The sequence below is a fragment of the Hippoglossus stenolepis genome, chromosome 2 (genome assembly GCF_022539355.2).
Source record: "Hippoglossus stenolepis isolate QCI-W04-F060 chromosome 2, HSTE1.2, whole genome shotgun sequence".
In the NCBI taxonomy this organism is placed as follows: Eukaryota; Metazoa; Chordata; class Actinopteri; order Pleuronectiformes; family Pleuronectidae; genus Hippoglossus; species Hippoglossus stenolepis.
Window position 1 is genome coordinate 1793125 of NC_061484.1, and position 27332 is coordinate 1820456.

Consider the following 27332-nt stretch of genomic DNA (forward strand, 5'->3'; position numbering starts at 1 on the left):
TTGCGGACGCACAAAACGGGGCCTGAAACGTGCGTACGCCACTTCTCACGGAAACGTTCGGATTTATAAAAACAAACTTGACGGGAAAATTTGCGTATTTCCGCGTAAACTCTGACCAATGCGAACGAACGTTTTGGAGACGGGAAAGTGGCGACGCAGACGTGAGGTGGTGAACTGAAGCAGATTATTGATCCACTTCCTCATTTACATTAAAACCAACAGCGTTAGTTGTGCTCGCGCGATATATCTGTTCCACACGAACCTTTTAATTGAAAAATATATAAAACCACTTACAGCAAATTACGTTCAGATTCCATTAAACAGCGGAGTTACAGAGCCGAGTCATTAACAGTTTTTAATAATATCTTCTAACACTGTGCGTGTATCATCAAATCACTGCAGTGAACGGGACTGTGCCATCAGGCGCACAGAGCGCACAGAGCGACCTGGAGATCACTTACAAGAAGTGAAGAAACTTTCCAAATAATATCCCAGAGTTGAGGTGAGGATCCACTGATGTGAGGGAATCGGTCCGATGCTCTAAATATATAAATACTGGTGCGTGATTCTGCGTGTTGGATGCACGCGAATGGAAGGATGAGGAGGAAGCGAGGGTTCAGCGATGTCTGATCAGCTGATCTAGATTCTATAGATCTGTGATCTCTGAGTTGAACTGAGTCCAGTACCACACAGATCGACCGACGGGACCGAACCATCCCAGTACAAACACGAGCATATAATAATATTTCTGTTAAATTCTATAGAGAGGGGACATCACAGCTGTCTCTGAATTTAATAATCCTGCAGTTTTGGATGATTAAAACATGAACATGAGATACAACAAGTTCTCTCAAATTCTGAGTGTGTTTTTTTTTTGCCTCCACCTTTGAATTGGATCTTTTTTTTATTTCAGGTTCGGTTCTTTCTATCGTCTTCACTCTCACACACTGTGTTATCCACAGCAGCAGCAGAGTATCAGTGTATTTTCTTTATTATTGACATCACTGCTGTCCCATGAAATCGCTCTTCACCCCCACCTCACTAACAAACACCTCGATGTCAGAACGTTTCGCTTCCTCTTCTCATCGCTTGATGCCGTGACTCTGTCAGGACTCACGGTGGAAACCCATTGGTCAGCAGGATGATTTAATATTCATGACGTGCTTTGCATTGACCATTTATGGTTGAAAGTGGGCGTGTGGAGGGCGGAGTATGAGGCAGATCCACGTACGAACGTTTCCAGGTGGACTGTGATTTATAAAGTGAACATTGCGTTCAGGTGTGCGTGCGCACGGTTTTATAAATCGGAATTTTCTTTTGCGTACGCCATTTCCGGCTTTTGTGCGCACGCACATTTTCGTATGAATCCCACGCACTGTTTTATAAATGAGACCCCACATCTTTTTTATAACTGGATGTGGACATTTATAACCAGGATAGAGAAGGAGGAGGTAGAAGAAGTGCCAAATCTGTCCAATAAGCCAAAAAGCAGATCAAACGAAGAACGTCCCCAAAAACCAACAGGGGACAGGAGGTCCTGTCAGAAGAAGAGTGTTCTAAAGGTTCTTGAAAACAGAAAGATATGACCCTCATTCCAAGCAACCAAAGACCACAACAGTCTGGACTGTGACTGCCTTGTGTGCAGGGATGGGAGAACCAGATGACATTCCTCCAAAGAACACAGAGGCCGTGAAGAAGTGTAGGTTCCTAAATGATTAAGTAGCTGCTCCAGCTGTCTTGAGGCAAAAGAGATGTCTCAGTGAAGTGGCCTCTGTTAAAACCCAACGGATTTGGATTAAGGAGAGTGTTCACGAGAGGAATCCTGTGAATCCTTATGCCCCCTTGATAAGAAGAGAAGTGAGGAAACCATTTGCTAATTGTCAATTTGACCATGGTTAGGGGAAAGCTTTCTGGGCAGGTGTTACCTGGGCCCATTTAAAAGATGTTTAGAAGTTGTCATGCGTGATTGCTGGTACAATGGTGGGAGATATCGCTTGAAGAGTTTGGTGAGAATGGGGTCCAGTGCACATGTGTAGCCTTGCCGTCAGCTACAGGGCAGAGTGAGAGAGGTGGTGACGGTTGTCTCGGAGTGGTGCAGAGGTTTGGCCACTGATGACTGGCAGCTATTCAGTGGAATATGTCTGCGAGCTCAGTGTCCAGTGGAGGACTGATTCATGTTTTCAAGAAAGAAACTTATTTCCCCTTTAAAAAAGTGTTTTTAGCACCTCTGGTTTTGCCAGTGCAAGAAGCAATTTATTTGCTACTGATGCTGGATGGAGACATAAAATCATGTTTCTTCAAAGACGCTTTATTATTGCTGACTGCTTTTTTTGTAATTAATTATTGACTTGTGTTATACAACATTAAAACGTTGGATTCATTTAGGTTGTGAGTCAGTTTGCCCGAGAGATAAAGACCGAGTGAGAGAGATTGTTTAAAAAAACAAAGCTTAGCACCTGTACAGCTGCACCTGTCGAGCTGGTTGGATTGGATGAATTTTAAGGCTGGGGGGTTAGGAGGGAGGGGTCAACAGCACTGTGACACAGTGAAGGAAGGAAAAATACTGTCGAGAAGGAGAGTGACTGTCAACACTGACGTCTCGTGTTTGTGTTTTTACCTCCTGACAGAAATAATCACTGCTGCGAAATCTCTTCAGTCCTCACAACAGGTAAGACGTGTTTAACTACACTAAACTTATACCATTCATCAGGAAGCTGTGTGTCTCATGTTGTCTTTTACCATTTAATGCAATAGAGTCTGGGTACTACCTGGTACAAGCTAATGGACTAAACCTTCATGTATTTTCAATAACCACTAATTGTCTCTTATCATCAAGTGTGAGATAACAGACTGTTGTAAATGCTGATACTGTAAGTGTCTCGGTCCACATGAGAAAATCACAGCGGTTAAAGAACAGTATTGTTAAGTGTCCAGCTAAAGTACCTGTTGCACACTGATGTCACCATCAGAAGTATGCTGCTGTGAATAGTGTAACTGAGTGGGAAAAGCCCTTGAATGGCTGTGTAATGTGTGTTGGTGGATGATGTGGTTTTATTGAATCACATCCATTGTTGGCCTATCTCTTGTTTAAATACACTTGCTTTGGACAAAGGTGTATAAGTGAATTGAATGCAGTGAGAAACCATGGCAGGTAACACATGTGCAGGCACAAAGCATAGTGAAATGTTCTCCTTTGACAACAGCATATGCACCTGTTTCACTTTTCAGTTTCACCATGCAGAACTCAGCTCTCGACTATGTAACTGCTTATTACGACACAGGCGTTTGTCAATTTCATAGTCATAACAACTGTGCTAGATGCATTCACAAAACTTTGGAGGTGTGTAGTTGAGATCAACATGAAGGAAGATGAGTGGTTCAACCTTTGAGTACTAATAACATCCCACAAAGCAAAACTGCTTCGGCCCAGATTTGGTCCACATCCCACATCTGGCCCACATACCACGTGGTACTTGATCGGTCCTCTCCTGTTTGCCAGACCTGGGCCACAAGTAAGCCATAGCAATACAGCATGTCAACTCTTATCTATGTGCTATTTGGGCCGTATTCACGATTAACTACATGGGCTACCTGAGGTTCACATCCAGATTACATCTTGCCAAGAGCACCATGTGTTTGCCACAAAAAGGCCCACATTAGTTTTGGGATATTTTGGCCACATTTGTTATTTTACAAATTGGCAATTTTAGGCTCACATCCATTTTGTCCGGGCCACAATCAGGCCAGAAGTGTCGATTTATTGCCTGAGGTGGCCCACATCTGGATGCTATCTCGAGTAGTAGTGATTACTGTGCACTCATGGGTTATCATGTCAACATGTTGACTGGTGCTGCAGTTGAATGGCTTTGTTGAAGGATAATGAATGTGATGGAGAGCTGCCTAACCCTAACCCTGTAAATTCCCGAACCACACATTAAACATGAAAACAAAGAGATGTAGCATCAAGCTGCAGCAATAAGGTTCAAAGCAACAGGATACCAAATATACAAATAGCTGACTCACCTTCCGTGTAAACATTGTTCCCCTAGAGAAGGTGCGTCACTCACATCTCAGACTTGTTACAATGACATTGCATGTGCAAAACATGGGTATTTTTAGATTTAAACTTAAAACTGTGACAATTGTCAAAAATATTGGTGATAAAATGTAAAACAAATCACACATCATCCCCATGTATTGTCAAATAATTTGGGGAAGTTTGATCAAACATTTGACGAAATATAAAATGCTGTGAAATCAATGTAATCGTGACATTTCTGAACATGAAAAATGTGATTTCTATACAAAGAGTCTGTAATTTTAACAATTCTGGAGATTCAGTCATTAGTTTTGAACATTTTGAAAAATACCAAGTGATGAATTTCTGGATTGACCATAGTTTGTCATTCACCACTCAGTAAATGTGGTGAAAAAATGTGCAGGAGATTTCAGTCAGCATTGTTTGTACATAATGTTGATTTTGTGAGAATTGCATGAATGGTCTCAGACTAGAGAGAAGGCCACTGGAGCAGATGCTGATGAAATCAGGAAATAAAATGATTAAAATAATTTTCTCTAAGTTTTTAAGATAATTGTGAAAATGTAAAATAAACAGCATGGCCCTGAGGTCAATGAATGTAAATTGGTGTGTTGGTGGAGTTTGCCACCCACCTGGTCAGATTTTCTCTCATTTTCTCAGCAGGAACAGGAAGGAAAGTTTATAAAGAAAGAACAATGAGAACAAAAGAAAAAGGGCTCCACCAGTTTTACTGACTGCTAACCCATGTGAAAAAACTCAGGAGCAGCAGATAACATTTCCAATATCAGTCTACTGAGCAGACACAATGATGTGTTTGACATTGTAGTGCTGGTGAATTATGTTGTGTAATACAGACAGATGTTTATTATAGCCACACGAGAAACATCATATATATATATATATATATATATATGATATATAAGTTTATCAATAAGGTAGAGTAAATGACAGAAACCCCTCTTATAAACAAGTTCAACACAAACATGAACGTTCATGGAGGAGGATTTATTGCAGGACTGTTGGATTAGACATTTGATAAAATGACAAAAGTGGTAAATGTATCAATTTACATCAATGAAATCTAAAAAGTATTCAAGTGTGTAAAAAGTAATCGGGTCTGAATCCTCTCTCTACTCACTGTACCTTCCTATATTCTATCAGAAACACACAATCAACACTGTCATTTCTTTTCTATTCCAGCTATGAACACTATGCTCATTTGCGCCCACTTTAGCTATGGCAGCAATGAATGGAAAACTGGCTCGACCTGTTGTGTGTGTGTGTGTGTGTGTGTGTGTGTGTGTGTGTGTGTGTGTGTGTGTGTGTGTGTGTGTGTGTGTGTGTGTGTGTGTGTGTGTGTGTGTGTGTGTGTGTGTGTGTGTGTGTGTGTGTGTGTGTGTGTGTGTGTGTGCGTGCGTGCGTGTCTTGTGCCTTTTAAAGCTACAATGCAAGAGGCAGAGTAAGATATACTAGTTCAGTACATTGTGTGAGTCATCGCGTTAGTGTGACTATCCCAGCTGACACTGGGTGAGAGGTGGGGTACACCCTGCACACGTCCCCGGTCACCCAGACAGGACGCATTTTAATGCCAGGTGGGGACAGATGAGCTCAGGGCTGTCCACTTGTGATCGGATCAGGTCCCATCACAGGGCGTCCACACAGAGATTTGATTACACTCACAGTTGCTCTGGGATGCATGTGGTCTCATGCTTTCAGCTGTGTGAACGTGAATATGTCCGGTGCCACATTGAAGGACTGCCAACTCAGTTGACGTCCTCTCATCCACTACAGTCTCATTATGATCCAGAGATATTTTCACACTTTTCTGTCAAACTTTTCCTTGTGAACAGAAATGATTTATGTGGATACAGAGTGGGGAGGTGAGATTTAATCACAAGACGTCAATTGAGATGTGTGAACACACTTTTGAATGCATGCCTCAGAGTCACTTAATAACATAACATAGCATGTGTGTGGAGAGTGGGAGAAAACTGGAGAGGACACAAACAACGTAACAGTGGGATTGTTGCCTTGGAATCATGATGAAACAAATTTAATGGATATCTCAAAAACTATAAAGATTAACATTTAGTGGACAGCTTCCCCATGTTTCAATGTGTTACGCTCACATCTGGTAACAATAGTGTCCCAATGTGATGAGAAATTAGATAACTAATATTGCAAAATGGAATGGTAATGTTTCTAGTGTCGATATATTCAGTGGGTGATTTTTTTACTGGACATACTTTTGAGTCTCTATCCTTCATCTTTCATATGAGCTTCACCAAACCACGTGCCTTCCATGTTTATATGACTCAAACCTGTATTGTTTTTCACCCATTTCTTTTCCATGACTCTCAAACTTTTGAGGATGTGGTAAAATCATTTGATCTTGCTCTTACTCCTGCTTCATGCAACTGTTAAACATGTTGCAATTTCTGCCGCTGCCAGCGTCAGTGACTACAAGTAGTGTGCTGCTTAGATAACACCCTATTTTGTACAGGAAATTTACATTCTAGTTCCTTCTGTCTTTATTTGAATTTTTTAATGTGTGTGAGATATTTCAGACAGACTGAATTTTGTCCTTACATGCACATGGTGTCCTGTATATTTCCTATGTATATATTTCTGATCCTGAACGCTGCCCATAGTTTTGAAATATGTATAATTTTTCATGATCGACCAACAAACATTTGATGGTGTGGTCAAATCAAATTAACCTTGAATAATTCAAATTTCCTTTAGTGTACAGAATGAGACCATGAATAAGACTGTTGAGTTGCAGGCAGTTTTGCCACAAGGAGATGCTACAAAAAAAAATTCAAATTTAATATTAATTGCTACCACTCCCAGATGGTGATGACCTGGATTATGGTTCCACTTTTAAAATTGAATGCAGGGTTTATTAACTTATAAACAGATTGTTAACGAAGTACTAATTTGTTAATGAGGAATACATAAAATCACTGATATCGTAATTAAGCAAGGGCTTAACAAGGTGCGACATCCTCTGCCAACAAGAGAGAGGAAAAACTACCTAAGAAAACCTTTTAACCAGGGAAAAAAATCGAAGTAGAAACATCAGAGAGAGACCCATGTGAGGGACAGAAGTGGAGGAATTGTCAAGAATGTTGTATATCTAAGCAATCTATTTGTAATCATAATCCACGATCAGCTGCCACAACTCAAAAACTGTCTTGAAGCGTACAACTAAATAGCTAAACGTATTGGAAGTGGCCACTGGTGAAATGCTTCACATAGTCAAACCTTTAGAACGTTGCTCTTATTGCATCTGTTCAGTGTGATACAAGCTGCACTTCTGCATGAAAAAGGAAAAACATTTGAAATGATACATCTGTGGAATCAATTGCTAAATATGTCATAGAATAAGGCAACAGTTGCGGCAGCCTCACACAAATGCACCTGTTGTTGTGAAACGAGTTTAGCACACACAGTGGTTCTCTAGTGTCACCATGACTCAGCAACAGACGAGTTGCACCAACCATCTTCCTCCACCTCAGGGGGACTAAAAACTGTTTCTTATCGGTGTTGTTAACATTTTTGAGAAGAGAATTCCTGTAATGTTTCAGTCTTGCTATATAGAAAGACACCTATTCACTTGTACTCTGCCTGTTAAAGGATAAGGTTGGCATGGTAAACCTGATGTGTGGAAATATTCCAACCAAGCCTGAATTCCCACATCTTGCGAAACTGTGTGTGTGTGTGTGTGTGTGTGTGTGTGTGTGTGTGTGTGTGTGTGTGTGTGTGTGTGTGTGTGTGTGTGTGTGTGTGTGTGTGTGTGTGTGTGTGTGTGTGTGTGTGTGTGTGTGTGTGTGTGTGTGTGTGTGTGTGTGTGTGTGTGCGCGCGCCTTGTGCCTTTTAAGCTACAATGCAAGAGGCAGAGTAAGATATACTAGTTCAGTACATTGTGTGAGTCATCGCGTTAGTGTGACTCTCCCAGCTGACACTGGGTGAGAGGTGGGGTACACCCTGCACACGTCCCGGTCACCCAGACAGGACGCATTTAATGCCAGGTGGGGACAGACGAGCTCAGGGCTGTCCACTTGTGATCGGATCAGGTCCCATCACAGGCGTCATCACAGACTCACAGGAGTACTGTGTTACTAACAGCACTGCAGAGTGGTGTCATGGATCATGTTAGAGGCAGGATTAGCTTTAGGTTCAGGTTTGGCCTAAAATTCAAAGTAAAGATTAGAATTAGGTTCTAAAGACGGGTCTGGGTTTATAGGATTGGTACTAAATTCATCTTCACCAGTCGTCTCCAGTGAGTCTAGAGATAGCTTGTTAGCTCTGCCTGTGGTACCATGCATGGCTTGTACTGTCGAAGTGATAAAGCAACAATGTTCAGCAGCTCTACAGCTCTCGCGAGGTCATCTCTGAACTCCAAACAACTGAGGCATGAAACTTCTCAGTGAAAATCTGTAACACTCATTATACACCGAATATACTCTTTATCCTCTGGATCACAACTCTGTGCCTCATCATCATGTCATGCCATCTATACAGAGTTATGAAATGGAGAAAATATCTGTCCTCAGACTCATGACACTATGTGTTGCTGTGTTTCTATAAGGTTGGTTTTTTGTTCAGATGAAATATAAAGATAAAGTCCAGTTTGTAGATCTATTAGATGCTAAAACAATTCATGTTAATCTCGTCTTGTTTTGCTTGATTACACTACCTTGTGAAGTGGAAAAAGAAGAACTCCCTTCCACGTTCTTCTTCTAAAATTAGCAAATTACAAAAATCATTAGGCACCAAAACAGAGTGTATCTATCTAATGGTTGTATAACCTGCATCTCTTATTTCCTACAATATCCAGTGTAGCAGCCGGTGGTTATGGCGCTGCCTGCAGCCTTTCTGTCTGAAGACCAGTTCACCTGCTCCATCTGTCTGGAGGTGTTCAACAACCCAGTATCAACACCATGTGGTCACAGCTTCTGCCAGGCCTGCCTCTCCTCTTACTGGGCAGGAGTGGCAAGAGTGGGAGGAGGTGCAAAGATCTACCAGTGTCCCCTCTGTAAGGAGTCCTTCCGCAGGCGCCCAGAGCTTCAGATCAACCGAACCCTGAAGGAAATCACTGAACGATTCAAGGAGATTGCCAATTCAGGAATGGATGAAAGAGGTGGAGAAGGAGTGGAGGACCCCAACTCTCATCCTCACCATCATCATCTCCTGGCCACGAGGCCAAGAGAGATGCCGGAGAGCATCTTTGCTGAGATGATAACCCGTTTCCAACAGCTGCCGACCCATCCCAGTGACCCTCACGACCAAAGCCCCAACAGAGTCAACTCTCACATGGCCATCAGGTCTCAGAGCACAGAGCAGCAGGACCCTCCTCCACCCTATTCATCTCTCCGCAGGTACTTCCCTCCCTACATTGCAGAAGGATCTTTCAATCCAGGATTGATATTGTTTATGTTGGTTTTGGTATTACCAAAAGTTGTCCAAATATTTGAAACTTTCATATCCTACTCATAGGGTCTTTAAAGGTCATCTAAAGTGTATTTGAGAAAATTTCAATTTAATTTCATTCATTTTATTGTGGTTGGTTTCATTTTTGGCACAGTTCTTTTATTTCGATGATACCACATATACTCACACATAGAATTACTTCAACAGTTTTAATTCAGAGTAGAGCTGCAGGTGATAATTTCCATTATCAATTACTGTGTAGATTATTCTCTCAATCAATTATTTAGTTTAGGAGTATTAAATAAAAGCAGTTTTGAAAATTTTGGGCTAATACCATACACACATTTGTCTAAGATCATGAAATGGTACAGACATACATGACATCTTCTGTATTTACAGAAAAGTAGTGAGTTTCTTAGACATGTGGGTCATTAAAAATGAGGGCTCAATTATTACTCGGAAGGACACTGACATAAACACTCTGTTGCTGGCTACAAGTTTTCACCCCAGTTCCTTGAAAAACAGTCTATCAGTTTGTTTTTTAGACTGCGAAGGATCTGTCACTCCAATGAGGAGGAGTTGGCTCTTAAGAAGATACGATCTGATTTACTTAAAATGAATGCTAAAAAAACATCTGTTATGTAACAATAAGAAATCCAGTCAACACAGACACGTTTGCACCCTCTTCCCGATGGAAACTACTACTGTGGAAGTTGCACATTGTGCAGTAACACCATGAAAACTCATCCATTTTACCAGCCACATTACAGGCATGTCAATTCCCATCAATGACGTTATCGCTTGTGATCCTCACACACAAAAAATAAAAGCCCAATACGCAGAAATGATCGGATTTTCCGATAGCTGCGCATTTCAATGCTGCTCATCGTGACATTTCCTCATTGTGTTTCTGTGGCATTGAACTGGTCCCCCTACCACCTAGAGGAGGGGAACAGGACAAACTGCTCAAACAGCATGAGACTAATTGGATATATATACTCTCCAAACACTGGCTGCAAAAGGGACAGAATGATGAACTACCTCTTAACCTTTTTCTGTGAACCTTTTTTTATTAAATGCATCTATTCAGTTTCACCTGTAAAATAAACCTGAAAATGTTTTAGGACTGTCATTGGATGGCTGACTTGTGGCCCCGTCCTATTAAGCATTCTTTAGTTTTGGGGCTAATAGCTTTTTAAAAATTTGTATTTTGTCCATCCAGCAGTCCCAAACCAATGGATATTTCTTTCACTATCACTTTAAAGAAATTATCAAATTGACTCGAGCAGCTAGAATCTGACATTTCTGGCATTTTTGTTTGAAATTATGATACTTATGTGAATATTTGGTGATTCTGAGTAGGTTCAAAGGGTGATGCTATATATAGATATATTCATAGATATATCTATAGATATTTCTAGTGGAGCTCTTCCCCCAAATCTTAAACTTGCACCGTAATAGCTTGCATGTACTTTCATGTACTAAAAGGTGTGTTTATATTTTACTAATTCGATAGGGCTGTATTTAAATTTGACAGGCACACTCTGAGCGGTCCAAGTGAATCCTCGCCCAGTCTGCCTCTGTGTCCCCTCCACCTGAGACCTCTCGGGTTCTTCTGTCGCACTGACAACTTGTGTGTGTGCAACATGTGTGTGGAGGCAGCAGAGCACAGAGGACACACCGTCAGCCCCGCCAAGAGGGAGTGGCACATCAAGAAGGTGTGTGTGTGTGTGTGTGTGTGTGTGTGTGTGTGTGTGTGTGTGTGTGTGTGTGTGTGTGTGTGTGTGTGTGTGTGTGTGTGTGTGTGTGTGTGTGTGTGTGTGTGTGTGTGTGTGTGTGTGTGTGTGTGTGTGTGTGTGTGTGTGTGTGTGGGGATTTTCCATTAAGTTTATAGTAATTGTTGATTGTGTAACTATGGCGACACCTAGTTGTCACATCAAAAGTGACATAAAAAAACTAAATAAAAAGGATTTGGATGGTTGAATAATCACATGTAAATTCTATACCCAGCAGATATAAGGGTTGGGGAGTTATACATATCGAATGTGCAACATAAGAGCTATTAACATTTGTGCTCTTGTGTAATCTAAAATCAGAAAATGGCTTCGTGTAAATCACTGGTTCCCAACTTTCTCAGCCCGACCACCAAAATAACCATACTGTAGACGTGCTACCTCTATTATCCCCGAAGGTGGTTGAATCAAACAGAGGATATGGAGCTTGAGCTAGTTGGACACATATGTCAGTGTTTCCTGTGCTGCTGTAAACTGACCTGCTGTAACTGACGCTGCTGCTTAACTATTTTGTAACAATCATATCTATATATACTATTTCCAATATTTGTTTTACTTTATGTGATTTCTAGAAATCCTCTCAGGACGCCAGCTTGTTGGTATCTTGTGACCACCTAAGGGGGATCTATGACCCCTACCATTGATTTAAAATATTTTACTGTTGTGCCAATCTTAAACTTTCTTTTCATGCCATGGAGATTATAATCTATAAAAGCATGAGTGGGATTTACAAACTTTAATCCCACACACTGTTGTTTGCATATACCATGTATAGAATAGATAAACGATTATTAGTTATGACATAATTAGGCTGTGTTCTCCATCTTCTCCAGGCACAGTTAGGACTTGAAGAGGGGGAGCTGAAGGATCTGATCTGCGAGCGAGAGAGGAAAGTGGAGGAAATACAGAGCTCCTTACGAGAGATGCATGTGAGTTTCAGTAGCTCAGTCCAAAGACCACAGACTAACCAAGCTGACTGCCCTGACAACTAATAAAGGACTCATTATATGTGACACATTTAAAAGTTAGAGGAGTCTACAGGTTAACCTGATCCAGATTTTTAAGTGACGAGAGCAACATTTACTGCGAGGCTGATGTGTTGCATTTAAGATAATATTGTTGGCATCCCTTTTGTTTCTATTAACTTTTGAAACAAAGCTGCCACTCACTTGCTTGTGAGGGCAGTTGATTCCTGGTCTTCTAATAACAGTTCACTTAAATCCCAACTCTTTATCAGTACCATATGATCCAGCCTTCTTCCCACTTTGTGCATAGATCTTTCCAACTTCACAAACGTCCAGTCCGTGCCTCTGAACACCATATGAACAGATAGTACATACACTTACTGATTGTCTGCTCCTCAGGCTGCTGCTGAGAGAGAGACCAATGGGGCTGTGTGTGTGTTCTCCAAACTGATCTCCTGTGTGGAGCGCTGCCAAGCTGAAGTCCTGGAGGTACAGAACATGCACAGGATGGATGAAGATATATATTTTTTTCTGTTACCATTGAAGTGAAAGTCAGCAATGTATGAAGTTAGCAGTGATGGCAAACTTGTTCCTGTTAACCTCAGGTGATAGAGATGAGTCATCGAGCGGCCGAGCACAGAGCTCAGAGTCTGCTGAGAGAGCTGGAGGAGGAGATCGCTGAGCTGAAGAGGAGGAGCACAGCACTGAGCCAGCTGGCTGTATCTGAAGACTACGTCGACTTTCTCATGGTATGGACTAATGAATGACTAAATATACAACAAATAAAGAAAACATGACCACACACTGGACTGAACCCCACCTCCATTCATGACTTAACAGTAGAACAGGTTCAAATACCTCAGACTCAATATTGACAAAAAACTCACTTCCGTCCATAACCGATCACAGCAAAGACTCCATTTCATCTGTAAACTCAGAGCACTGTCCATTGCCCCCTTGCTCTCTCCCTGCTGTACTGCCCCACCACTTTCTACAACATGATCTCTGTCACCAACAAAAACAAACTCACTGGCTTCACACACACACCGCCTCTCAAATCACAGGCCTGAACGACAGAGCCATCACACGCCTGGAATCTCTGATGTACTTCTTAAATTCTGTTTATGGCGGCCTGTTCTTTTTCCTCTCTGCAGACTTTCACTGGCCTGTCCACCCCTCCTCCAGCTAAGGACTGGTCCAGTGTCTCTGTGTCCTCTGAGCTGACCTCAGGTCTGATTCTACGGAACCTCAGTGTAATGATGGAGCACTTTCAGGAAGAGATGCGCAAACTGCCAGAACTCTGTAAGTCTTCATTCAGACCCAGAGAGAAACTGGTTAGTTGAGTTAAGATGCTGACGTTAGGGGAACATTCTACAATTTTAAAAAACCAACCTATGATTTTAAGACCAAACATGAATATTCTACCAAAGAACCAATTTTGTAGCAATACCTTAATTTTTATTACTGTCACACAGGACTTTTTTTTAAATTTTAATCAAGCAGCACTTATGTCTCTGATGATCACATGTTCACTAATAAAGGCTGATAATGCACATGATCATAAAAGTCTCTTCTTTTCTCTTATTAACAGGCCAGCGGCCGTCATTGGACCAATCTGTACCCAGACCAAATCCAAGTAGGATTGTTGTTAGGAACTTGTTGATTTGCATCTGTTAGGAATATTGTTTATGTCAAGTGTTTTTGATCCTGTTAAAGTTAATGAACCAATAATCATTGCAAAAATATTAATATGATATGTTAATAGTACAGTATAAATATATAATCTTTTCTCTACAGAGATAAGGAGGGTTCAGGAATATGCAGGTAAGAGTTTAAAAACATGTTTGCTCTGTAGTTTGACACTTTCAAATGATTTTCAGTTTGTTTTTATACTTAAGTCCTACTTTGACTAATTCCACCATCCATTAGTTTCACCACCAACCATCACTCTTTCTCCATCTGTAAGCTGACATCACTTTAGACCAAAACACAGCCCATCCACGTCTCATCATCTCAGTAGATGGAAAGCAGGTGCACTGCGGTGACCGCCATCAGCCGGTTCCAGACTATCCTGAGCGCTTTGACCGGGTGGTGTGTTTGCTGGCCCGCCAGGGCTTCAGCTCAGGACGACACTACTGGGAGGTGGGTGGGACACATTTTACACCTTAAGTGTGAATATGCATGTGTAAGTGTTTAAATGATACAATCACTATTCTTCAAGAAAAACACAGGCTTGTGGCATTTGTGAACAACCTGAGCTCAAACTGACTGATTAACAAATTGATTAAAATCATACTAGAAAATGTGTTATATTTACAGTTTGATAAAAAATGTCAACTTTGTTGTAACCAACCTCCAGCCAGTTCATATTTGCTGAGCTGGTAAACCAGTAGTGAAGGTTGTATAATTCCCATGTCATTAATTCAATTCACTCAAATCATAATATACATTATGTCAAGGCACTTTACATAGAAGGTCGAGACCTTCAAAATGATCCCACAACGAGCAGCACTTTGGCAACTGTGGAGAGAAAAAACTCCCTCGTTAACTGGAAGGAACCTCTAGAACCAGACTCAATGTGGGAGGTCATCTGCCTCAACCGGTTGGGGTGAGCAGGGAAAATGGAGAGGGAGAGGTGGGTGAAAAATAGGGAAGAGAGAGAGATAGTGGGGAGGTGGAGGAGAGGGGGAGAGAGAGGAGAGAGAGACCAGGAACACTTGTGCACCATTAATTATATATATATATATCCTCCACTCCTTTTAAACAAATCCACTAAATCACAGCAAAGAAATTCCAGAGATTACACCAGATCAGTTAATAACATTGAATGTCCTCTCTCTAAACTGCACTAGCAAATGCAGTTTGTAGGAAATGTGAACACCGGCTGGACTCTGTTCAAAGGCCATGTGTTTTTAAATGAGTGAGCTCTATGTGTATGAATAGCAGCAGAGTTGCTGGGAGGTGGTTGGGATAGATGGCAAGTGTACAAAATGCACAACGATCACACAAGAGACACAACAGAGTTTCAGATCCAGAACCCTGTCTCTAGTTTAGGAAATAAAAGCACTTTGTCTAAGGTTAGAGAAAGATGCTACTTTTTGTTCATTTTGGACATTGTCCTGCAAGACCTGATATTTTTGGTAGACAAATTAATTCGTTGTCTCTGAACATTTTACTGTTATGTTCAGTATAGTTGTGACTTGTTAAATACATAAATGAACACGTCCTTGCTACATTAATACAAAATCCTGTTGCAAATATGGTTCCTACAAAATGTATTTGCTGTTGCAATTTAGTTGTATAGAGATGTAAATCAAAGGTTTAGGTTTGCTGATTCAAAGACTATTTAAACTTTTTTATTCTTATTGTATTTATTTTTTGTTAAATATTTGACTTGTGAGCATGAATGGGCTGTAGACTGGCTGCCTGTCCCCGCCTCTCACCCAACGTTGGCTGGGAATAGCTCCAGTCTGGCTCTGACTTTCAGTGCTCTGGCACTGAATTTGTATTTCAGCCGGTCAAAGTGTTTGGTAACTGCCTGGAATTCAATGAAATGAAGCACTATAAATTTGCAAGATGATTGTCAAGTTTTATTATTGTAGTTTCAGTCATTGGGAGGAAATTCCATCCCCAGTGCAGACATTAACTATCGGATGTCTGTAGTACAAGAAACCACATGACCGCACTCTAGAGACTCATACACTCATTGCAATGAACTGTACCACACTGCCCTCTTCCAGGTGGAGGTTGGAGGAAAGACAGACTGGGACCTGGGAGTGGCAAGCCGGTCTGTCAGTCGGAAGGGCAAAATCACCGTAAGCCCCGCCCATGGTTATTGGTTCCTCAGCCTGCGGGATCGGACCGACTTTGCCTTTCGAACGGAACCCTCAACCAACCTCACAGTCAACCTCAGACCTTCACGGATTGGAATCTATGTGGACTGTGACAAGGGCCTGGTGTCCTTCTACAATGTGGAGGCCAGAGTGCTCATCTATACCTTCACAGATAGTTTTCCTGACACCATCCATCCATTCTTCAGCCCCTGTACTAACAAGTCAGGAAGAAATGAGGGTCCAATAATCATTCGCCCTGTTGCAATGACAGAATGAAATAAGTCGACATTTTAAGGAAATCTTTACTAATGAGGAATTCTGTCACAGACAAACACCTGGAACACATTTGATCAAAGCTTCACCTCATTCCTTCATGGCAATAGAGATGCTGTTGATGTTGACAAGGGCGTTCCTCATTCTGGGCCAATGTGAACTTTCAAGACTGAAGTCAGCAGTGGTCAATATCACTGTTCCATAATATTTAGTGCTGAAAATCTAGAAGAATCTTGACACAGCATTAGGTGCATGAAACAAAGAAAGACTAAACCGTCTGTGATTTAAAATTACCCACCTAATTTGCCTGAAGTTAGGTTCAAAGCACAGCATATGTTGGCATGTTAACAGGGACGTGCTGTGAGAAATGTATACTAATGTAGCTGAGGATAATTCATCAAATATGCCATAAAGTGTTTTCAGCCCTCTTTAGGCTTCCATTAAGCATCATGCTACATTTCTGGCTGAGCGTGTTTAAAGTATGCACTTCATTTAAAAGTCATAAAAATAATGAGTTGATTAGACCTGAGTCATTTCAGGTGCACATGTGAATTGGTGTCTTCCTCCCTTGGTCATGAAATGATGTCACATGCATAAAAGTAGAAGTTCAAGGCTCATGAGTCAAAAGTAGAGAAAGACTGATAATTTACCTTTTTTGCAGGTTGAAGTTACCAGTCAGTTGTTTTTACGGAGGCCTCCTTCTATGCCTCAATCTATGGGGGGGGGTTGTAGAGTGGGCTGCTGTTGCTTGTTGCAGTACTGCCTGTTGTATGTCCATTGCTGATAATCCTATGTGTTAATATGCTGTTTGTATAACATTTAACATGTTCCAATACTAAAAGTGTCAGTTATTGGTAATTTAACCAGATTAATTAAATTATATCTTTCTCTATTAAAGGTGCTATGTAGGTTTTCTCTGCTGCTGAGCCTGGTTTCTTGCTGGGAGTGGGTGCTGGTGATGGTCACTGTTTCAGCTGTTGTTTAGTTTACAAGACGAGAGGTTATATCTTCAGCACTACTTCTTCAAGCAGACGCTAAAGACAGTAGAAGCAAAGAGTTGATTGAAATAGAAGCAAAACAACAGCTGATGTTATTGCTGACGGCTCTTGGTGAGTAAAAGGATAAAGTTTGCTGCTAATCTCTTTCTGCTAAATCTGTTCAGGTGCTTCATGTCTAACTTACTTCTCAGGAGTCGCTATGCTGCTGTACGTTGAATACAATAAATGTTATTTTAAAACATTAACTTAAACTTTAACGGGATATCAGTGTGGACTCTTCATTCGCTGTTCACGTTGCCATAATATTGAAGGAAAATCTAGATTTCATTTACAGACAGATTGTCTTGTGAAAGACATTTTAAGAGTGGAATTCTTGAAAAACATGTACTTCATCAGATCATAATGCCTCAGTACAAATTGTGTGTTGAATAGTGTGTAAATAAAATTAATTAATAAATAAACATTGGAGGTGTTTATGTTGGATGCTTCATTTTCTTACATATGCATCAAGTCAATGGCTACAAACTGCATGTTTGCATTGTAACATTTTGAGATTCTGGTAATTCATTACCACGGTACAGGATCTTCTCAGCCTCGTAGCTGCCAGCTGGTGATCAGTTTGAATGCTGAACTATAGGTCACTATAATATCAATAAAGCAAGTACCACTCTGCCAGAGGTGCAGCAGGTTATGTGCTTTATTCACAAGTTTTTTCTGCCTTGAAATCTAAATTTGATCAAACCTCACATTGAAAATTTCAGTCAACTGGATTACCGAAGGAAGAGGTACATTTATCCCAGTTACTGCTGCATATTTTCACAGTGGCTGCCGCGAACATTTGTATTGTGGTGTCAAGAGCAAACAGGGACAGTCAAGTGGATTATTATAGTGATGAGACAAGGCAGACAAAACATTGTTCTCTTCTTTCTTTCAATATAATTCAGGAATATATTGTATCTGTATCAGAAACTTGCTCATAAAGTGATCCAAACTCTTCAGCTTAGGACAAACAACATAAGAAGCGATTGGGTAATATTAATTTAATCAAACAGAAAAGTGCATGGCAGTGTAGACAGACAAAACAGACAAATAGTAAAGTCCTGATTGAGCGCAAGGTACACGGAGTGCATTGTGGGAGGTTACAGTCAGACAAAAGAGCCCAACAATGTGTACACACACGTTGGACTGCACGTTCACAAACAACAGCGATACATAAATGGACAGAAAATGTATTCAGCAACCTTATATATGGTCACTGATGTGTCTGGTAGATCACATGCATTTAAGCTCCTCTTAAACCCCCACAGTGAACATCCATGTTGAGTACTATGCCTCTGTATGACAACTGCTTCCTGGCAAACTGCCACTGGGGTTGAAGCATTTAAGACAAATATTAAGATTGTGATTTAAATGCAGTTAATGTGAATTAAAGAACTACATGCTTGTTATCAATGTTCAAAGACATTGGTATATTTGTAATAAGAACTACTTAGTTCTGCACCTAAATTATTGTCATGCAAACAGAGGACTTTGTACAGCAGCAGAAGCATATTTTTTTCGCAGATATTTTATTCCCAAAACAACACATTGTAATAGTATAATTGTGTCAATACGTATACCAGTACTAACATCTGCCTCTCCTAGTGTTGTCTCTTATATGATGGATTGTGGGCCTTAAAGAAATGTAGGTGCTACTATGAACCACACTCTATCTCTGGACGGACACGTAATGTGCTGAGAAACATTGCAAAGCTCAGGCCCATTGGGTCTCAAGTGAGGACTAAAATGTGAATTCATGCTTTTATATTGTTCCATGTTGACTATTGCATCTTCCCCCTCACCCGCCTTGGCAAATCATCCCCGGATCATGTGCACATTGTCCAAAATTCTGCTGGTCCAGGTTCGCCAAAAGACTTCTGGTGACACCCTTTCCAAATACTCTTCACTGGCTTCCCATTAAATTCAGTTTCCAATTCAGAGTTCCTGCGATCCCCCTGTAGAGCTATCTATGGTCTACATCACTGCAGCCCTGTTACCAGCAGGTCTCTACAGTTTGTTTCTGAAATCTAAAGGATTAAAGATCTGTGGACACCTTCGAAAAATAGCTCAAGACCTAATTTCCTTTGTAGATTTTATTTTATTTATTTACGCTTAATGTCTGTATCTATGTCCATTTTCAACTCCTCTGTGATGCAAAGGTGCTGTAAATAAAGTACTTACTCTGTAACCTTATGTCCAATATTATACAGTTTTAGTTTTTAGTTATGGTACATAAGTACATAAGCGGGGGTCGGTTAAAAAAGCTGCACAGCACAAGTGGCTCTTATTGCAAACACTATCACTGCTGCCAAAGTGCCTTTAAGCAAGTGACCACAGCTAAACACTTGTCACTAAACTTCCTCAGGGAAGATATGAGACATGTGGGTGACACCAGGCCTGTTCCTGCAGCCGTTAGAGGAGTGACGAGCTTTGATCAGATTTACTCAAGATCAAATAACATTAAGTACAGCACCATAACCATAAGGTACTGGTGTACACTGACAATGTACTGCACTGTTCTTTATGGTACGGGTACAAATAGTTCAAATACTGGGGCAGTATCTCTTAAAATCTGACAAACTCATTTGTATTGTTTGTGTTTGTGTGTGTGCATGTGTGTGTGTGTGTGTTTGTTTCGGGAGGGGGGTGTATTTGTTCCCTGCTGGTTAACCATATCTCTCCAACAACAGAGGCATCATGGGTATATTGGATACTTTTTTTCAAATGCCGGCTGGTGTTATTTACACTTTTTGCAGAGAAAACTCATTGTCAAGGAATTTTCTAAAACATAACTCAGCATTTTTCATTCTTTTGAGAACTTAAATTACAAAATAAAAACAGGGCACATATTTCCCAATTCTAGTAAAGCTGTACACTGTGTAAATCATATCCTCTTACGATCACTGCTGTGTCTTGTGTGGGCGTCTCTCTGAGCACCCAGGCACCTCACCCCCTCCAGCAGCATGGGAGTCCCATGATGTGGGTCTGGACAGAGGAAGAGAAAAGGATGAGGGCAAAGGAGATAGTGAGATTGATGCAGACAAAGAGAGAAAAACATTGTTTGCTTCTCAGTCCTGGTATTACATTCAGGGGTCTGATCAAGTCAGAGCTGAGTCTTTGTCTGTTACTTTTCAGGAAATTTCAAGTTCAGTTTTGTTTGTATAGCGCCAAATCATAACATACATTATTTCAAGGTACATTATATAATAAGGGAGAGACGTTACAAAATTCTAGACAATAAGCAGAGAAAAAAATCCCTTTTAACAGGAAGAAACCTCTAGATCCAGACTTAATGTGGGCGGCCATCTGCCTCGACACTGAAACACTTTCACTTTGTACAAGAGCACATCATCTGTATGTGTAACAAGAAGGGAGGGCACCCATTTAACACTTGCCCACGAAGGTATGCCTTAACTCATTTAAGTTGTGAAAGATGAGATGAAATGAAAAATCCTGCATTCCAGTGTTAAAGGGGACATAGCATGCAAATTCCACTTTGTTAGTGCTTCTACAGGTTAATGTGGGTATCTGGCATGTCTACCAACCCAAACACTCTGGGGAAAAAACACTCGCGCGTTTTGTTATGGTTCCTCTAAGTCAGAAACGTCATGCTTGAGCGACTCGATTGAGCTTCCTGGGTTTTGTGTCGTAACAAGGAACTGGAAGTCTCCCTACATGGCCTTGGCCCACCCCCACCTCATCCCCCCCCGTCCCCCCACACTCGTTCGCCGGGTTTACACCGGAGGCAGCGAGGCTGCGAGGCAGCGCAGCGCCGTTCCCAAGCGCGCAGCCGCCTGGCTGTTCACACGGGACGAGCATTTCTCTGCTGGTCAGCCCACGATTCACTCACATGTGGCATTTGTCTGGATCGTTGGGACTGGGAGGCTGCAGCAGCTGCTCGGGAGCGACCGCTCGCTCTCCCATGCGTGAGCTGGAATTTGTGTCAACGCCTTCCGCAGTGTTCAGCACTACTGTAACACTGGCACACACAGAGCCCCCCCACTCGTTACGCCGGGTTTACACCGGACGCGGAAGCGCCGCTGCGAGGCAGCGAGGCAGCGCAGCGCCGTTCTCAAGCGCGCAGCCGCCTGGCTGTTCACACGGGACGTGCATTTCTCCCGCTGGTCAGCCCCATAGACTGTACATATAAGGTCAGCCCGCGATTCTGCTTTCTCCGCTTGTTGTTGTACCCGTTGAATGTCGGGGTTCGGGGTAAATGATGTCTTCATAGCCCCCCACCCCTCTCTTTCTCTCTGTCTATCTGCTTGTGTGCTTGTAGTGGATGGGCAGAGGGACATTTAATTATGTGATTGGGAAAATTAAAACTCCAGGACAACAGAAGGGAATACAAAGTATGGGATGCATATTTGATAATTTATATCATATAAAATATGTAATTTATATCGTTTAAAATCTGGGGGAGAGGGGAGGGAGCTGGCTCATTAGCATTTAAAGGAACAGGCACTCAAAACAGGTCACTCTGTGGAGGGCTGTTTTATACAGGGTAAAAAGGGTGCTGTTTTAAATGATCCTTGTGGTATTTTGACCAAAGTATGTTACAGACATTTCATTACGACCCCAAGGAACCATATCAACTTGTGGTAAAATGGGCATGCTATGTCCCCTTTAACTGTTCATTTATCTCTTGTAGTAAAACCTAATCTATGTTAAACTAGAACGTGACTCAGAAGAGTGTATACCTCTACCCACTACAGTCCCCTTATGAAACCATATTTTAAGAAGATGTTAAGATAGAATCAGATTTTTATTTTGATCTGCACCAAACTGCAAACACGCACAGATATCAGTCCCCTAAACAAGCTGGATTATTCTTCAATAAGATCCATGAATTATTCTCTAATGAGAAATCATTGAGAAATGTTTAAGAACACCCTATCTCGAAATGTTAAGGAAAATGAATAAAATGTCTAAATTGACCCATTCAACATCCTCTACCTCACAAACAAACTCAGATGAACACATGACCTGCTTGGCGGAGGTAACTATACAGGGCCCTACACTGTCCAATTCAGCAGTTAACTCTGCAGGTGTAGGCAAAGGTGGTGGAGAGAAGTCCTCAACAGCAGAGAGCAGGCTGCCATCCGGATTTTCCACATTGAGCTGCTACTTACTGTCAATTCTCAATCAATATCTGATCAATATCCACAACAACTCCCTCCATAGCATCATGTTTTTAAGAGACAAATATTTATAGTAGCACCCTGACATCCATTTGACAGGTTGCTGAACAGGAAACTGACAACTGTGCTTTGCTTTAAAAGTGGGTTTGTTAGGCTGGTCTAGAACTTTTTCCCATTTTATATAAGTGCATAATACACAGCTTGCTGATGGGTTTGGTTTACAGGCTACTGTGTGTGACTTTGACAAATAAACATGAAATAAAATCCCAATACATGCTCATAACTTTGATTCAGTGTGAAATTTGGATTCAGTTTTATTATGTGCATTCATGTGCGTGTGTGTGCGTGTGTGTGTGTGTGTGTGTGTGTGTGTGTGCTAGTACCTACCGATGACTCTGGCCTGGAGTCTGACCTTCAGACTGCAGGCTTTTCTCCCTCTGGTAACCAGATTGACCTCTTCCTGCAGCACCCCCTCCTGGTGAGTCCTGTACTCACATGTTACCTTTACTCCTGACAGAGACGGAGCATCAGTTTCTACACAAACATTCTCCCACACAGTTCTTCCTATATTAAGGTAAAACCACTCAATTTTCACATGTTATCATGTTCTGATGAAGTTTGGCTTTAATTAGTTATTGGATGATTAAAAAAATGGGCTGAGACATGATTGACAGCTGAAACTGAATCGCCCATACCATAATAATGGTGGGCACCACTACTCTACAGACAGACTCTGGCTCCAAATCACATGACCAAGATGGCGGCTCCCGTATCAGAGATATTTTGGCTTCATCTTTTTGGCTTGTGGAGAAACTTTAATGGACTTTTATATTGGTTCAAAGTTTAGCAGTGTCTCATGGGATGAGTTGCTGGTGATGAAAGAAACTCTGTATGGGAAAGCCCACGCAGGTGCTAGTGGAGGCCAAAGGCTCCTTGCTCCCTTCAGGATGTAGCGTCTTGTAAACACAAACAAACTGCTTTGTTTGTCCTGCTTTAATTAACAAGATGGTGGTGATTCATCCAAAATCAGTGGCATCCAACTGGATTCATTATTACTATGGACTTACCCTCCAGTGAGGAGTTGATGTGATGGACACGGAGGCTGGAGGACCTCCGGGTCGGAGATGAGGAGGGGAGACAGAGGAGCTCTTTGCCCAGTGTGGGTACATCTTGAACGCTGAAGACAATCTCATAACAGTGGTGGCTCTTCAGGAAACCAGCCTGGAAAAGGAACAGCGGGGGGTTAGGGAGGTTAAAAAATCATATTTAACCTCCCTAATGTGATTTCTATAATATAATATGACTGAAGAGCTGGTGTTTTTTGTGTAGTGAATAATTCCAGTCTGGATTTGCCTCTGCATCATATTGGCTGTGATACTCCTACATTGGTTGCAGTGGGAAAGAAAAAGAGACGTGAAAAAAAGATGCTGTTTGAGGTGAGAGTGACAGGCTGAAGAGAACAGAAAGTGGGTTATCTGCTTTTGCCCATTTATCAACATTGCCAGCAGTTGCAGCAGCAGGAGCGGCTTTGAAGATGTTAGGGTAAGTTAAAACCATTGGCGCTCTTAGCTGTAATCTGCGCCCAAAATTATATTCCTTCTTTAAGTGTTCTTTAAGCCTTAACTGTCATTACACGGCAGTACAACTAAATAGTGTGTGTAACTTCCTGATGGCTACTAGATAATGACTATAACATTTGCTCATCAATTCCTTACACCTATTAAATCATGTGCTAAGAGTGCATGCACGACACACCTTGACCAGGTAGCTGCCATCCTTTTCTTGAATAGCAATGAGAGTGGAGAGGTTTGACTGGTCATCTCTGCGTGTTGGAGAGTCAGGGGGCCCGTTATCGTCAGGGAAATGCACGCCACCCGCTTTGGACGTAGAGCCTAGTGGTGAGAGGAAATACAAACTTCAGCAACCAAGGCAGGCCCAACCATGGAGATGTCCAAAGTTGTAATTAACCACCAAATATTGATTCATCTTTTACTAAAAATGCCATAATTGGGGCCACATCACCAATGCATCTGTGCTGAAGTGGACAATTCTTACTCAAAAATCTCTGACATCAGCGCCTACTATATCTATGGGCATTTTGAATTTCTATATATTACAAGTCCTCCAGAGAAATTGTGGGTATGTAGTAGCACCACTGGGAGATATAACAATATCGTAACATGAGCAGCACAGTTAGCTGTTGGTCCAATACACAAATTGAGTTTAATTTAAAAATCAATGAGGAAAAGGTTTGTCTTAGAAATTAAGAGATGAATAATGGTGAAACTATTTAGTTTGAATGAAACCGACTTGAGAGCTAATGGACTCGAAGTAAGAAGTTTAATACACCAAAATCAAGTGAAATATTTAAGTTGAGAAAAATGTGTGAAAGGGAAGCACATGAACATAGTGGTTCAGGCACTTCCTGGCATCCCCTGAGCTTGGCACTACAAAGATGTAGTGAAGCTGTTTAAGTGGTAACAGCGTCCTGGGAACTGCTGGATATGGAGGCTGTTCCATCATCACACACAGACTTAGTGATTTGAGGTGCTTGGCTTGTGTGACATGTTTTGTGGTGAGGATTTTACACTGGCTTCACTTTGACCTCAAGTCTCAAGTAATGCCAAAGGGTCAAACAAATATTGAACCCAGGTTGTAAAGGAAATGAGTTGCACTGCATATAAATTGACTTTTCTACTGCAAACCTTTATCTTCAATGTCTAAAGTTACACAGAAAAAAAGGAGTCTCCAAAGATGTCATTGCTACAGCCCTCCTCCTTTTTCCTGCATATCATCACTGACCCATTGGTAAGTACCCCAGCAAGGACTAAAGCATGAGGCCCACTGCCCCCTGCTGATTACAGACAGATATAACAATATGAAGGACACATAACTGCCTTTCAACTGTGGAACCCACTCACAAACAAACACACACACGCAGTGTCAAATTTACCTTTTCTTCCTGTTGCCATGGTAAAAAGGTTAGGAAGTGGAAAGTGTCTGACAGTAGCTAGGTGTCATCACAGACCTGAGTAAGAATAGAGGCAGGGACAGAGAGGGGAACAGACATATTACATGTTAGAGATTGTTTGATATAAAGTTGGCTTTGTGTTGCACAATGTGGCCAAGTGAAATCAAAGTCATCAGGCTTCAGGTGTTTTTGTTGTCTTGGGCCTCACAAGATATGCTGCAGTGTATATCAATATCACATAACTCAACAGTGTATTGATCTTACATTTCACTCTCTGCCCACAAAGTACAGGCGTTAAGGGCTTTGTATGTGAAGAGCAGAATCTTGAATTCTATTCTGAATTTTACAGGAAGCCAATGCAGAGAAGGTAAGATAAGAGTAATATGACCTCTCCTTCTAGTTCCTGTCAGGACAGACACGGGATAAATCTGAGGTCATTTCAGAGCATTTAACACAGGCCAGGAGAACAGGCCCTGCACAAGTCACAAGAATATTACATACAATAGAATGTGTGTGAGTAGGTTGAAGGAATAGTTCACAGATACAGAAGTTTTGGTGAATAAAACCGTTTTTGCCACTTTCAGTCAGAAACTGATCGATGCCAGAGGAAAGACCTTGTTATGTGTTTGGTCTCATCTAAAGTTATGTCAAACATCATTATTACCATCATCACTCAAATAACAGAATCATAAGCATCCAGAAGTTGAGCAAAGTTAAGCAAATCAACTCAGGTGGGGTTAGAAGGCTTTTTTTCTGATGTTTTTAGAAACAGAGGTCACAGTCTCAGACTGAAACCCTCTGACCCATTGTGTTGAAGCCGATTGAGCCCTGAGCCATTTCATTGCATTTATAGGCAGGATTGAATGATGATCATCAGATAACTACTTCTATACAGAATTACATCATAATTACAGACATTGTTATGTGTGTGTCTGTATATGTGAATGTGTGCATGTGACTGCGCAGTATGTGTAGTGTGTACATAATGTATACACAGATACACAGTGTATAAACAGTCTATATAATCAGATATTCAGAGCCCTCTTCATGTTCTTTTGGTCCACACCTTTTCTTTCTCACTGTGGCTTTTTGTACATGGAGACATAGAGAGTTGACAGATTATTACAGATGGTCTTGTGTGGTTTTAATTACAACAACTGCAAAACGTCCCATTTAGATCAAACCCCTGACAGTACCACAGACAGAAACCTTTGACAGACTGGACCAAACACAAACTGCTGCTGTGATAAAAAAAAGAAAATCTGATTCAGTGAAGTTAGGGCGCACTGACATCTTATCATTATCACATGATAAGGATAATGTGTCCCATCTGTAGGTGGGCTAAGAGAAGAGGCAACACCCAGCCTGCTGCAGACGGGTACCCCCTCCTGTCGGTAGGAACAGGAGGAGCAGACACGGCCTGTCGGTTCCTCTGGAGGAATGAACTTGAAACAGTTAAATCACAGATCCCACCCATCAACTGAGCATCGTCCTCTGGTCGCTCTCCTCTCCAGCCGAATGGACCCCTGATGCAACACTACAAGAACACAACACAGCAGATACGTACCGCTCGGTGAGCGTGTGCAGCGTCACTCTATGTGCACGTTGACATGTTCTTATTCCCTCCGTGCACGCACACTGCGATCTGTCCTTCAGAGGCGCAGCCCTGTTTTCCTCACCGAGCAGCCAATGGTGTGCATCCTCACTCACCTCAGCGTGAACTGACGCCGTCACTTGGTGACGTCAGAGAAGCCGCGTCACACTCACTTCGTCACCCCATGGTCAGAATGGCTGAGAAGTATGGAAATAGATAAAATGCTGACAGATAGCTGACAATGTGGATG

At 41.6% G+C, this 27332-nt stretch overlaps 2 protein-coding genes across 4 annotated transcripts; one reads left to right on the top strand and one right to left on the bottom strand.

Annotated features, from left to right (window-relative positions):
* Window positions 1-1301: 1301 nt before the first annotated feature.
* Window positions 1302-17798, top strand: LOC118118893 (E3 ubiquitin-protein ligase TRIM39). 3 transcript variants are annotated; one of them, XM_035172399.2, is made up of 12 exons: window positions 1302-1699; window positions 2628-2668; window positions 8883-9423; window positions 11013-11193; window positions 12102-12197; window positions 12633-12722; window positions 12839-12982; window positions 13388-13535; window positions 13825-13869; window positions 14031-14057; window positions 14200-14375; window positions 15974-17798. In XM_035172399.2, the coding sequence occupies exons 3-12, from the start codon at window positions 8900-8902 to the stop codon at window positions 16340-16342; spliced, it is 1800 nt and encodes a 599-aa protein (XP_035028290.1). In that variant the 5' UTR covers window positions 1302-1699; window positions 2628-2668; window positions 8883-8899; the 3' UTR covers window positions 16343-17798. The 3 variants fall into 3 exon arrangements, with proteins under 3 accessions (XP_035028290.1, XP_035028297.1, XP_035028307.1); XM_035172406.2 differs by having other exon boundaries at window positions 1302-2668; XM_035172416.2 differs by having other exon boundaries at window positions 1302-2668; window positions 14251-14375.
* Window positions 17799-18362: 564 nt separating this feature from the next.
* On the bottom strand, window positions 18363-27210 carry LOC118119039 (UPF0687 protein C20orf27 homolog). Its single transcript, XM_035172699.2, has 6 exons — window positions 27056-27210; window positions 25471-25545; window positions 24273-24409; window positions 23585-23738; window positions 22905-23027; window positions 18363-20361 (listed from the first exon to the last, which is right to left on the bottom strand). Exons 2-6 carry the CDS (start codon window positions 25487-25489, stop codon window positions 20261-20263), a joined length of 534 nt encoding a protein of 177 aa, XP_035028590.1. The 5' UTR covers window positions 25490-25545; window positions 27056-27210; the 3' UTR covers window positions 18363-20260.
* Between the last annotated feature and the right edge of the window lie 122 nt (window positions 27211-27332).

Excerpts from the sequence above, each read along its gene's own strand:
- LOC118118893 (XM_035172406.2), top strand. The coding sequence starts at position 8,900 with ATGGCGCTGCCTGCAGCCTTTCTGTCTGAAGACCAGTTCACCTGCTCC. Across the intron at positions 11,194-12,101 it reads GGGAGTGGCACATCAAGAAG|GCACAGTTAGGACTTGAAGA; the intron begins GTGTGTGTGTGT and ends CATCTTCTCCAG. Across the intron at positions 14,058-14,199 it reads GAGGGTTCAGGAATATGCAG|CTGACATCACTTTAGACCAA; the intron begins GTAAGAGTTTAA and ends TCCATCTGTAAG.
- LOC118119039 (XM_035172699.2), bottom strand. Across the intron at positions 23,739-24,272 it reads ATGGCAGCTACCTGGTCAAG|GCTGGTTTCCTGAAGAGCCA; the intron begins GTGTGTCGTGCA and ends TTCCTTTTCCAG. Across the intron at positions 20,362-22,904 it reads ACTCCAGGCCAGAGTCATCG|ACCCACATCATGGGACTCCC; the intron begins GTAGGTACTAGC and ends TCCTCTGTCCAG.